This window comes from Miscanthus floridulus, chromosome 18 (genome assembly GCF_019320115.1).
Source record: "Miscanthus floridulus cultivar M001 chromosome 18, ASM1932011v1, whole genome shotgun sequence".
In the NCBI taxonomy this organism is placed as follows: Eukaryota; Viridiplantae; Streptophyta; class Magnoliopsida; order Poales; family Poaceae; genus Miscanthus; species Miscanthus floridulus.
This window is the reverse complement of record NC_089597.1, coordinates 20,838,092-20,851,371: the sequence shown is the minus strand read 5'-3', so window position 1 is coordinate 20,851,371 and position 13,280 is coordinate 20,838,092. Positions and strand designations below refer to the sequence as shown.

Genomic DNA, 13,280 nt, shown 5'->3' with positions numbered 1-13,280 from the left:
GACCTTTCACCGCGCCCGCGCGCGCGTGTGGCACGCCTTTGTCCTTTTCTCAACTTCTCAATTTAGATAAATAATTTCCAACCATATAAGTTGAGTCAGCGTTCAGTCAAAATCCCGTATGGTATTAAACCATACAACACTTAATGTTACGTACCATAAAGTTTTATTTAATTATTAAATATTATATGGGCGAAGCCCATATTATATCCAAGAGCGCGCGCCCCGACAAGCTACTCGCCATCGTCGGCCTCAGTGGCGCCAGCATGTCCACCCTGCTCGAGATCCTCGCCGGCCGCCTCTCCCCATCCCCGCCGCTCACCGTGCGCGAGATGCTGCTCTTCAGCATGTGCCTTTGCCTAGGCATGCGCCGGCCCTTCAAGGACATCGGTGCTCGCGTCGAGGCGCTCCTCGACGACCTCACCCTACGCCGTGTCGCCGCCACTGGGATCGAGGACCTCTCCGGCGGAGAGCGCAGGCGCATCTCCATCGGCGTCGAGGCCATGCATCACCGGCCCGTGCTTCATCGCCTCATCCTCGTCGAGCGCACCTCCGGCCTCGACAGCGCCTTCGCGCTCCGGATCCTCGGCGTGCTCGATGGTGAGGTGTAGTTGCTGTGTCGCCGGCCATCCAGGCTCCTGCCGAGCGAGCGGGCTAGCTGTGCGCCCATGCGTGCCCAGATGTGGTCGGACCAGGGAGGAAGAAGGCTCTCCGCCGTCGACGAGAAAGAAAAGAAACAGAGGGGAAGATGAATGGGGCAAGGGCAAAAACGGCTTCTCACAGCGCTTCTCTCTCCTCGTAAATCAGAAATAAATATTTTATTAGACGGAGTGTCTACTAGTAAATTTGACAAGAGCTAGAGTGTCCTCCAGCAAATCGCTCCATTTTAAATGTCCAACGGCAAATGATGGTTACTTTCGGTGTCCGGAGCCAATTTTGCCTTTTTTTTTATTTGGGTATCTGCATGATTTTTGGGTCCTGTAGAACACAGTAATGTTGTGATGGATATGCGGTAAAGTCAACAAATGTGGAGAAATTAACATATATTATGAATGGATGGCCTGTTGATATCCAAACTCCAAAGTGTGCATGATAGTGAATGCAGAAATGCTGAATTTTGGTTTTGATGGATTTAGGTAAGGCTGGACGAAAAACTCGAAGCTCGTTAGCTCGCTCGGCTCGTGGCTGACTCGACTCGGCTCGGCTCGGCTTGTTATGATAACGAGCCGAGCCGAGCCAAGATTTTAGCTCGTTAGCTATAACGAGCCAACTCGAGCCAGCTCGCGAGCCGCTCGCGAGCTAAATGAGCCAAGCTTTCAGGAAAAAAGTATCAAAACTTGTATTAGTTTTTGTATTACTTCATGTCTTGCACTTTACAATTGACTGGTAACTGGTCTAGACTCTATAAATTGACTGGTAACTGGTCTAGATGCATTTCTTTTGTATTATTATTATTCTCAAACTTTAGATAAATGCAAATATTATATTTTGTGTATTTTTTATACCTGGCTCGCGAGCTTAACGAGCCAGCTCGAGCTTTTAACGAGCCGAGCCGAGCTGGCTTTCTAGCTCGTTAGGATAACGAGCCGAGCCGAGCTAGCTCGTTATCTTAACGAGCCAGAACGAGCCGAGTCCAAACGAGCCGAGCCGGCTCGTTATCCAGGGCTAGATTTAGGTAAAGTTTGCACAAGTTAAGGAAATGCTCTCATTATTATAGCAGAAACGCAATGTGAATGAAATGCTGAATTTTGGTTTTGATGGATTTTGGCATTCACGATGGCACGAATCTGGTTGACTCATAATGTTCTCATTATGAAATGCTTAATTCCGGTTGACTCATGTCTATGTGGAACGAAATGCAATCTATCTATAGGTTGTGTTTGTCTCGCTGACCTGTGAGGTCCACATGCAGACCCGCACGGTCCACATGCCTCAACCTGGTTAGCCCAGCCCAACAGTCCCAGAAAACACGTCGCTGCGCCGGCGCCGCTCGCGCCCTTCGCTTCCGGCGCCGACCAAAACCCTCGCTCCGCCGGCCGCCGCCCGCCTGCCGGCGCCGGGCTCCGGCGAAGCAACGAGCATGGCGCTGTTGGGGGATCTTGTCGAGGAGGCTCTCCTCCGCTACCCGCGGTCCGAGCCAGCGAGCCTCGTCCGCGCCGCCGCCCGCCCTCGTCTGCCAGCGCTGGTGCCTCAGCATCTCCGGGCGCCGCTTCCGCCGCCGATTCCGTGAGTTCCACCGCTTGTCCCCCATGCTCGGTCTCCTCTGCAATTTCATTGACCAACACGGCGGCTCGTCCCCACCTTCACCCCCTGCCCGCTGACCCGCTCCGCGCCGACCTCGGAGCATCACCTCAACTTCTGGAATCAATACGGGTGGCACCAACTGACCCCGGTGCCAGTCGTTTGGTACCCGGGGCACTGGAACGCGGCTGTGCTCTGTGCTGCCACGGCCAGCAGAGCATGCGACCACATCAACTGCCACGGTGGACCCTTCATCGTCGTCGCCGTTGGCACAGGATGCCACGGCAGTTCCTAGAGTGAGCTGACCTGTGTCCCTATGACACACTGGGTCGAATTGGTGACCTTGTGGGGATCACACTCTACTTTCAGATTGATTTGAGCAATAGCACTCTTAGGTATTGACATGAAACTACCTTGGAGGATGGTGGGCTGGGCTGAGAGCTGCAATAGTGGATGGTGCCGCCATACTCTCTGCCTGGTCAATGGAGGCGAGTCCCAATGGATACATGGGATGGACACAAAACGAGTCATTGAGCTTGGGAAGCTGCTCCCTGTTGGTCCTCTGTCCACAGTTTGTTGGGTGTGCCGATGGCATTGGAGCATTTTTTGTGGAGCAGATGGTAGATTATTCAGTATTGTACTGAAGTCAGGCCAGCTGAAAATATTATGTGAGGGCAATTACTCCAAAACGTTCTTCCCTACAGCAGCTGGTACACTCTAGGTACAGTTTTTGCTTGGTTTATGATTTTCCAATGTTTGGGCCATGTAAATTTTTGTTAGTGGCATGAAAATATGGGTAATAGCACGGCAATATATGTGTCCAGGGAATTTATGAAAGTAAGAAATATATGTGTCCAGGGAATTTATGAAAGTAAGATAGATGTACAAGTACAGCTCTGTTATGCCGATCTGATACCTTTTATTTGGGTTACAACCCATCCTTGACACTCTATTATAATTTTCCTGGATATTTGATGTGGTGTTGGAAATTTTGGGCTGAAAAACACAGTGAAATTGTTACTCTATAGTCTATGCTCCAGATATCTACCTTGTGCTTGTGTTCAATGCTTCTCATTTCTTAGACTTGATTGGTTAAATGTCCTTGTCACATGCACTATATGGATGATATTGTGTGAATTAAACAAACACAGGTGTTCCTCATGAAGTTTAAGTCAAACATCTCTTAATGTTTTGTGCAATTTGTTAACTGACAGAACTGAGGTTATAAGTTACTGTTGCTTGGTTAGCTATTTACTATTTAGTAGCAACTTGTTGGAACCAGGGCCGTCCCTGACATTTTGGTGGCCCAGTGCAGAATTCAAAATGAGGCCCTATGTATAAGAACAATTATTTTAAAAATAGATCTATTTTTTTGTTAATCCTATCAATAGATAACTTCTTGATTACATCTTGACAAAAAATATATATGAAAAATTGTAATTACTAAACTACTATATTTTCTGTGAAACATGCCATCCATTTAGTTTTCTTTGTTACAAAATCTTCATTAAGATCTTTATAAGCATCCTTCTTCATAATATTGTAGCTAATGCTATTGTAGAAAACCTAATCATTTTTTGATATACTCCCTCCATTCCAAATTATAAGTCGCTTTGACTTTTTTGGTACATCCATTTTGCTAGATACATAGCAAAATGGATGAACCAAAAAAGTAAAAGCGACTTGTAATTTGGAACGGAAGGAGTATCATTGTAGTATGCATATATGATCTTAGTAGTTTGAGTTTCAATTTTTAAACACGTCTTTGCTGATGCCACACTCGAATAAGGTAGCAAATTATATATGTAATAATTGCATTAGGAAAACAACCCAATCGCTTTAGAAAAATCAAAATCTCAAGAGGTCCAATATTTTCATTTGGAATATAAACTTGGAGTAATTTAACTCCATACACAACTTGGAGAGAGGGAGGCATGCTTGCCGGGATTGGTGAGAGACAAGAAGGGTAATAAAGTGGAAGACAGACGTGGTTTGGAGATGAAAGTATACTCAGATTTTCATTACTTAATTAACTAATATGATCCCTAACTAGTACTAACAACATGTACTTAGATAAAAAAGAGGCCCTGTGCAGCGCACCGTATGCGTATGCACAGGCCTCTGGGACAGGCCTGGTTGGAACATGTGGTTGGTTGGTAATAAAATGTTCACTGATGGCATGTCAATCCCATAACCAGCAGATCTTATTTTGATATTTGGTCTTCTTTGTGTTAAGTATATATCAAGGCCCATCCTATAGGCCCATATAATTGTGAATGTGATGTTAGTACTTACAAGGTTATTGTAGGCAGCAATTCGGAGCTCAACAATGAAGAATTGAGGATGTTGAAATCTGTGTAAAGTAGGTTTACCATGAAAACATGTTATGGTTTGCTGAGGACTAAGCTTGTTAATTGCACACATTGCACTCATTGGACAGATTTTTTACTTGGCTATTGACTTACTGTAGGGCAGTGATGCTAACCGTAGGAATCTTAGGTATTCCATTATCTGCATAGTTCATTTTTTTTCTCGAACACGCAGGAGAGCTGCGTATCATTGTATTAAGAAGAAAAAGTGGGTATAGAACCCTTACAAACAACACTAAAAAAGAGCCAAGACCAATCCCCACTAGGGATCCAACAAGAAGAAAAAACCTAGACTGACCAAGACCAGCCCCAACCACCTGGACCTAGCCTTCCTCAGGTGCTAGGGCAGTGAGGTAGGAAATACCACGTGCCCCAGCCAAACCCCAAAGTTTCAGCTCATCTCTAACCTGGACCATTATCAAGGAAAGACTCGGTGAGACTCCATCAAAAACACACCGGTTGCATAGGTTCCAAATAGACCAACCAATCATCAAAGGAAGCGACTGTAGTGTAACACCCCACGTCCAAAACTGCTTATATGGCCCAGCTCCGCACGTGGAACGGACCTGCATACGTGTAGCACCTCGCTTACACTTTTGTCCTCGCTTCGTGTTAATCCGGAGGTGCTACGTTTGGAAAAACAAGGCTTATAAGCTGGCCCTCACCCTCCTAGACTTCCAAGGTGATACTAAACCCAACAACAACAACTCCACATGTGCCAATTGGGCCACATGGGCTAACTTCACAACTACTACAGGCTACTAATGGGCTGGGGTGTTACATGTAGGCTGCGGAGAAAGGCTATGCAACCCAACCCCTCGGAGTAATAGGAACCAGAATTCTCGGGCAAACACACAACCTACCAGCAAATGGTTGATGTTTCGGGTTCCTGATCACAGAGGGGGCAGCAGGTTGGGTGTGGTAATCCTTTCTTTTCAAGTCTATCAGCTGTCCAACATTTGTTGTGAGCCAGCAGCCACATAAAAAATTGACATTTGCCCGGAGCCCACCTGCACCACCTGCATAGTTCATTTCTTTGATATCTGCTCTGTTCCATATGTGGATACATACATGCTCAATATATAATTTTGCTGCTATATGATGGTCAAGTGAGAAACCAAAAACCATGCTTCTTTTCCAGGCTGTATTGTTAACTTTTGAAGATGGAGTCATTTATGCCATTTTTCTTGTGTAGTCAGCTGAGGCAGTAGAGGAGAAAAACAGATGATGCCACTGTCTTCAGCTGTTTTAGATTGATATGTTTCTCACATGTGAAGAACTTTGCCATGTGTATGATATGACTTCTGAATCATTAGGATAATTGATAAGTTCTACAGCACAGCGCATAGATACTGAACAACTGGTGGTGTCATTCCGTGTATGAGCTTCTATACTCCAGGTACAACATTGCTTGCTTTATGATTTTGCCAACTTTTGGAACTTTGTAATATTTCTGTTAACAATAAAATATGCGCAATATCATGATAATATTTTTTGCTCAACATTAGTGTGTTTATATAACTAGAATAACTGTCAAATCATTTTATGTCTACCTCTATGCTTTGTTGGGGATATTAACAAATTTTGAGTTCTACGCTGTCTAGACATTCCTATGAGCTAATTCATTTATTGTACTTGTTATGGAGAAACAATGGAGTCTTGACTCTTGATAGGAACCAAGTACAGTACAGTACAGTACACTCCACATATTTGCCTCGTGTCTATGACTCCATGTATAGTGCTGCACATTGCATAGCTCTGATTTACTTGATAAAGTAAAAGATATGCATGGTACAATATATGTGTCTAACAAACAATTGTGTTTCTCAGGAGTTATAAGTCCATCTTCTCTCAATAATTTTGTGCAAATGTAGCTGTTAACTTGTGGACATGTGGATAGTAATTAATAAGTCAATGTTATTTGCTCTGCTATTAGCAACAACTTGGGTACTTGTGTTTGGTGAGTAACAAATGTTCATTGAGGATTATCATTTCCTCGATAAGAAAATGCAATTAATATTTTATTATATGAAATTGGAATGTCAAGTTACATCTAAAATTATAATGCTCCTATGTAAATATGTAATAAGTTTTCTAATGAACCCTTCAGGAAATTGGCTAGATACACGTGTTTTTCTTCTTCATCTTTTACACCTGTCTTGAAAATTGATGTCAATCTAGGCTAGGCTTGGAAGGTATCCTACTCGGAAGAAGGGCTAATGGAGCCATTAATAAATGCTCATTGAGGGCAATTGATTCTAATTGTGGTAGTAGTGAGTAATGTAAAAACATATTTGTGGGACAACTCTAGCATTAGGAGGTTATCTAAGTTTGTTGTGTTTTGATCAGGAGGCATCTCTTATTACCTTGATGATTGTTGTGAAGTTCTTCTAGGCTTGTTTATAATTGTAAGCAAGTAACCTTTGAACTTGTCTAGACTTCTTCAAGAAAAGAACTCTAAATTGGCCTAGTCAATGTGCACCCATGAACCTTTTTGGATGCAAAGAATGGTTGTGATGAATATGGTTCGAACAGTACCTGTTCTCAAGAAAACAAGCATTTGAATCCTGCATAATTTTGGATTGGTTAAAATTTTGATATCTTTTGGTTTGAACATGAATGGTTAGAATGGAAATATCACGTTCAATAACCTTTAATGCTCAATGCTCTCAAGGATCCTGTTGATCTTGCTTAGACTCCATTCGCAGTATACGCATAATTGTTTCATGGATAGTATGATTCACACAGAAATCCTCCCACATTGCTATGCAGGAAGTAGGCCTTATCTATTTTTTTCTGAATCCACTAGAAAGCACATAGAAAGGCTTAAAGGGTAACTGAATGCAGACACTGATAGGACTATAGGACAGCAACAAGTTTACATATCTGAAAGTTTCAGGATAAACATTTGTAGCACAATGTTTAAAAACATTATACACATATATGAACTTTTGAACCTTTGTTCACACTCTGTCTATAGGCAACAGAACCATTGGTGTACCCTTCAACAGCAGCACTGGGCAGAACTATGCAGGACTCAATGTAATTTTTTCAGATGAGCACATGCTACCCATATACAGCACTGTCACCATAAATGCTTCCACTATTGCACCTTCTTTTTTTAGAAGGTGCGATTTATCTGTCGTGCTCTAAGAAATAGATGAATCATATGTTACATACCATCATATCCTATATGGGTACAGTGGGAGTGGCATAACTAGTATTTCAAAAAAAAATATCACTAAAAAAACAGTAATCCGCCTTTCCATAAGGAAACCTCTATTTGTAACATAAAGAATCATAGAGAGATAAAGGGCGTACCCAGTGTAGAGAGCTCCCGCTCTGTGCGGGGTCTGGGGAAGGGTGTGGGGTCTGGGGAAGGGTGTCAGTGGCAAGCCTTACCCTCGCCTGTGCAATGCGAGGAGACCGTGACTCGAACCCGGGACCTTCCGGTCACAGGCGGTAAGACTCTACCGCTTGCACCAGGCCCGCCCTTCAAAGAATCATAGAGAGATATGGATTAAAAATAGATCTCCCCATTCTTTATTATCTTTTATTTTTATGGATCAGAACTCTTTTCATTCTTCCATATACAAAAAAAGTGACTGATTCAGTGAATCTTTTCTTAGGTTGAAGTTGCGCAAAAAAATGGTTCTGTAGAGGAAGAAAAATGAAATTGAGGAACTTATCTGGTGAGCCATTGTTCCTTCAGATTATCTCAATGGGCATCTGATCATTAATTATCATAATATGAAGTGATGTATGCAAAGCAATGGTATGTCAATACTAAATATTGTTTAGAAATATTATATGTGAATCTATTGATTGTGCTCATTTGACCTGAGTTGTTTTCTGTTATTTTTTGCTCATTAATCTTCTTATTAGTCAGCATGATATGAAAATGATATGTGCAATCAGCAGTATGTGAAGCCAGTTCCTTTTGATTTAAAAAAAATCTCTGAATCCTTTGAAGTGTGCCCACTTGATCTAAATTGCTTTATGTTAATCCCTGTTTAAAAAGGTAGCGGCTAGCTCTGCCTATGTGCCACCTAGGCTCTAGGTGGAAGTGCACCTCCTGCCCTAGCACCTAGGTATTTTATCTAGGCTTGTTTTGTGCGTAGAGATATTTTGGGCGTGATGTATGCATGACAATGGAACAAATTAGAGATGGAGAAAGTAAACTATAGTCATGCTACTCATAGCTACAATGCTACATGATAATATCAGTTTTTTTCTTTTTGTTTTGATATTCCTTTATTTAGCATTGACATTACTCTAATCGCCCATAGAAAGTACAAAAGCTTAGCATTGCCTAGGCGATGCCTAGGCACATGTAGGTGCTAGGTGGAGCCTGACTGCCTACCACACCAAGAGCTTTTTCAAATACTTCTGTTAATTTTGGATTATTTGTAGCTAGCTTGCAACCGCAGCAAGGTGAGGAGTCTGATTCTGGTTGCATCCCTGGCCCCACAGGCAGATATGCACTTCAGCTTGTTCTGGTTCATGTTCCTCCTATTCATGTGCCCTCGAACAGTGCAGGGCCGCTACGGATCCCAGTAGGAGAGATACATTTTCTTTTTTCCTGTTGATTTTTTTATAATCATCCATCATGAAAATGTTTAGGCTCCATTCATAATATATCAATGTTTCGTGGATGAGTATGGTTCATACAGGAATCCTTCAGCATTATTATGTTCAAATCCAGTATGAAGTGCATGCGGACACCGATAGGACTAAGAGTATAGGTTATCAACAAGAATGCATACCTGAAAATTTCAGGAGATACATCTATCGGCCATAATGTTTGAGAAAATTATATGTCTATCAATTGCTGGTCACACTATCAGTTATAGAACCGTTGCTGTCCCGTTGAACAGCAGCATTGCACCAAGGGCAGAATGACTCAGAACTCGTATATATGATTAAGTTTTTTCAGATGAGGTTGAACATGTGCTACCCATGAGTTACATTGGCACCATAGTCTGTCTCTGCCATCATTGCACCTGTGGTTGAGGTCGTGAAAGCATTGGTTCTGTAGAATAAGAAAAATAAAATTGAGAAATTTATCTAATGAGCTCTTGCTTCTTTAGTTTATCTCATTGAGTCATCGGCCATCTGCTTGTGAATCATTGTTATATGAAAGTGATATATGCAAGCAACAGTATGTGAATACTGAATACTATATTTTGAAGGAAAGTATCTATGGGTCCATTGAATGGTGTCCATTTGATCTGAATTGTTTTCTGTTAATTTATGCTCATAATCAACACTTGATCTGAATTGTATTGTGTTAATTTTTTTCCAGTTATCTGGGGTAGAGCAAGAGCAGCAGCAAGCAGCACTAGACTGCTAGAAGCTGTAGCTGCAATGCAACTGCAGTGGGGGTGGACAGGAGACTCACTCTAGGTGCTGGCAGAGATGCACCTCACCCTTGCCTGGTTCATGTTCCTCCTGTTCCTGCACCCTCAGAGAGAGCTGGTCGAGTAAGGGTGCCAGCTGCCAGTTAGAGATTTACATTTTGTTTTTCTTGTGTGTGTTACAAAATGCCATTATCTACATTCGTTTCTACTCCAGATATCAGCATGGCTACTATCTGTAACACTTTACATTCTTTCGCCATGATCTATCATTGTCACTAACAACACAGGAAAATGGATGATTGGAACCTGAGTGGTGTTAATGATCAGGTGTAGCTGTTACCAAGTAAGGAACCCAGCACGATAGATACTTGTTTTCTTTTTTGAAGCAATAACCTACATTTGCCTCTACATGCATATATTAGCATCCATAATATGTCTTTGGGATTTAATAATATACAAAAGGGCGTACCAGTGCAGAGAGCTCCTGCTCTGTGCGGGGTCTGGAGAAGGGTGTCAGTGGCAAGCCTTACCCTCGCCTGTGCAATGCGAGGAGACCGCGACTCGAACCCAGGACCTTCCGGTCACAGGTGGTAAGACTCTACCGCTTGCACCAGGCCCGCCCTTCGGATTTAATAATATACAAACATAGATAATTACATTTGTGCTAAACAGCGAGAGGTGTTTCTTTCTCAAGTTCTCAGTTCAAATTCTTTTAGTGATAAAGTGTGGCTGTTACCTAACAGCTGTGGATAACAAATTGTTGTTGTTTGCCTGTTTTATGTGGTTAGAAGCAAAATATTGATTGTGGGGAAATTGGTTCTTAACAAGCTGATGTTATCTTAACCATTTGTGTATTTGTGCAGCATTGGGAGCAGCAGCAGCAGCCTCTGAAGGTGAGTCGCCAAGTACGAGTGCTTCAAGTGCATCAGAAGCTTAAAGTGATGATCTATAGGCTTATCGGTGAAATGGAAACTTGTATAAGATTTATGATGTGACATTATTTAGCATTGGTTAATTTAATCCTAGTCTTAATTTGTTGGCCTTTAAGGGTTATGTGTTTTCTTAAAGGGATCTTACCACCTAAATTGGTTAGCCTGTCCATTGGCATTGTCTGTAATCTGGCTACACTGGCCCTGCATCAGCTACTCTATGTGCATTTCCTGGATTTTAGTCCTGAAATGTATGATCTTCTATGTTAAGTTAATGGGAATTTGCAATTAAAACACTAAGAATGAGTACTGACATTTTGACCCCTGAATATTTCGCTGGCAGAAAGCATTGAGAAAAGGTGAAACGGCTGTTTGCGGCATTGATATGGCTTTAAGTACAGAGAAACATCTATACACTATACATGGGTGTTTATTTGTGAAATTGTCTCCCAAATATAGGATATAGGAATAGGATGTTGGTTAGTTCAATTTTAAACTGGAATCAAGGTGGTTAGAATGGAGGTAGTATGTCAGGTGCTCCAAAATTTGTTCTTCAAAACTTAATGGTCGTTCTCACCCAAATTCTCCAAACATGAACTGATGCAATCAATGGTCCTCAAATTTGCCAGAATATGAACGAATTCCAAAACATATGGTTCCTCTAAATAGAATTTGGGCCAAGCAAAAACCGAAGAGTGCAATGATGCCGGGGCTGCCGGCGAGAGACATGCCACTAGGTTGAGCCATATACGTGCACGACAAACGGACAAAGCTGGAACCGTGGTGGGGTTGGGCTCAGGACTAACCCTGAATGAATTTTGTCTCAAATAGATGCTCAGAAAAGACAACACCAAACGGAAATCATTGTGATTGTTTAGAAAAAAAAAGAAAGAAAGGAGGCAGCCATCTTTTGGTGAAGGCAACCTAACTGGAAGAGCCACAAGAGAAAGAGCATCTAGGCAGCGCATCTCCTAGAGACCGCACCCCGCAGCCCGCCGCCGCCGCCGGCATGCAGCCCGCCGCCAGCGGCCCCCTCCCCTTCCTGCCCCTCCCTGCAACCTCAACGCCTGCAGCTCCCGTCACCTCCAAGCCCTGGCCTACCCCAGATGCACCGTCGCCAGATCCGGCGTCGCCGCCCCCCTCCCACCACCGGTCTCCAACCCGACGCCGGCGGCTCCCAACCCCTCCCTTCCCTTTCCTGCTCCCCCCGCACCAACTTCTCCCTCCGCCACCTCCGCCCCTGCCTCCCCCGGTTGCGGCCCCGAGACGCGTGCGGGAGCAGGAGCCGTGACGCCACCGTCCGAGTCGGACGCCCGCTCCATAGGGCCGCCGGTGCCTAATCTCGTCGCCGCCCCCTCCCTCGGCGTCCATGGCGACCTAGATCCACCGCTGCTGGCCGAGGCGCCGTCGACGCCGCTGCCGCAGGGTGGCCATCCGGCCCATCATCACCCGTCCAGCGAGGAGCCCAGATGTGGCGTCGCCGGCGGAACTGACGGCGGGTCTCGTGGGGAGGCCGAGCGGCCTCCGCCTCCATCCGCGGGGCCTGCGCCGTCCACTCCGGTCTCCCACCTCTCCTCGCTCGCGGAGCCCTTCTTCCCCAGCGGTGCCCCCAGACGCCCGAAGGCCATGCGCTGGTCCGAGGACTCCATCTCCTCCGACTCGGAATCCGACTTCTCGCCACCCATCACTACCCATGCCTCCTTCACCGATGTTGTCCGCAGGAGCTCTCACGCTCGGGAAACGCCTAGGCCGGCAAGGTCGGTGCCCTGTTGCCCACCCAAGCGGTCGACGAGCAGCCAACGGAGACAGCACGCGAGGTCGGCGGCAGGCAGCGTCAAGGTCGCAGGCGACGCAGGCGCAGGAGGAGGCCGTGTCACGCACCCACCGGGGGAGACCGCATCCCTGTTCACCGGCGGTTGGGACCTCCCGGCGAGGCCAACCAAGGCCCTGCGGAGCGCGTCCCTGCCCGCCAAGATTGGGCCCGCGTGTTCCGCTGCGGAGGAGGAGGCGCATCTCACCGCCTGACGCAGAAGGGTGGCGGGAGGTCCTGCATAGGCAGGCGGAACCTACGCCTGCTGAGCGCGTCGCCACCTTCAAGCCACCTCGCCGGAGGCGCATCGCGGAAGCGTTGCGAGACAGGTGCCTAAACTGCTTGTCTTACTCTCACCGCATCGCCACATGCTGCTTGCCTCTGCGATGCCTGCGATGCCGAGGGTTTCAACACATTGCCAGAGACTACAAGCGACTGCGCTCGCCGGGTCACAACCGGGTTGGCCTCGGCGCTGGAGAACGCCATCGTTCCGGCCATGAGGCCATCCCAAACTGGCATCATTCCCGCGGGGGGTCTGGGCCGCACACCCAAGGCGCCTGGGGACGTAGTCACG

General features: G+C 45.3%; 1 protein-coding gene and 1 long non-coding RNA gene across 4 annotated transcripts; both read left to right on the top strand.

Annotated features, from left to right (window-relative positions):
• Positions 1-3,906: 3,906 nt before the first annotated feature.
• LOC136519436 (uncharacterized) lies at positions 3,907-11,183 on the top strand. Of its 3 annotated transcripts, XR_010774913.1 has the most exons (6): positions 3,907-6,006; positions 7,588-7,649; positions 8,237-8,299; positions 9,913-10,310; positions 10,440-10,557; positions 10,831-11,183. It is a non-coding gene; the product is annotated as an uncharacterized lncRNA (long non-coding RNA). The 3 variants fall into 3 exon arrangements; XR_010774914.1 differs by lacking the exon at positions 7,588-7,649; XR_010774912.1 differs by having other exon boundaries at positions 7,588-8,299.
• A 416-nt stretch (positions 11,184-11,599) lies between these two features.
• Positions 11,600-12,921, top strand: LOC136523427 (predicted GPI-anchored protein 58). Its single transcript, XM_066517114.1, has 2 exons — positions 11,600-11,633; positions 11,888-12,921. Exons 1-2 carry the CDS (start codon positions 11,600-11,602, stop codon positions 12,919-12,921), a joined length of 1,068 nt encoding a protein of 355 aa, XP_066373211.1.
• Positions 12,922-13,280: the final 359 nt, after the last annotated feature.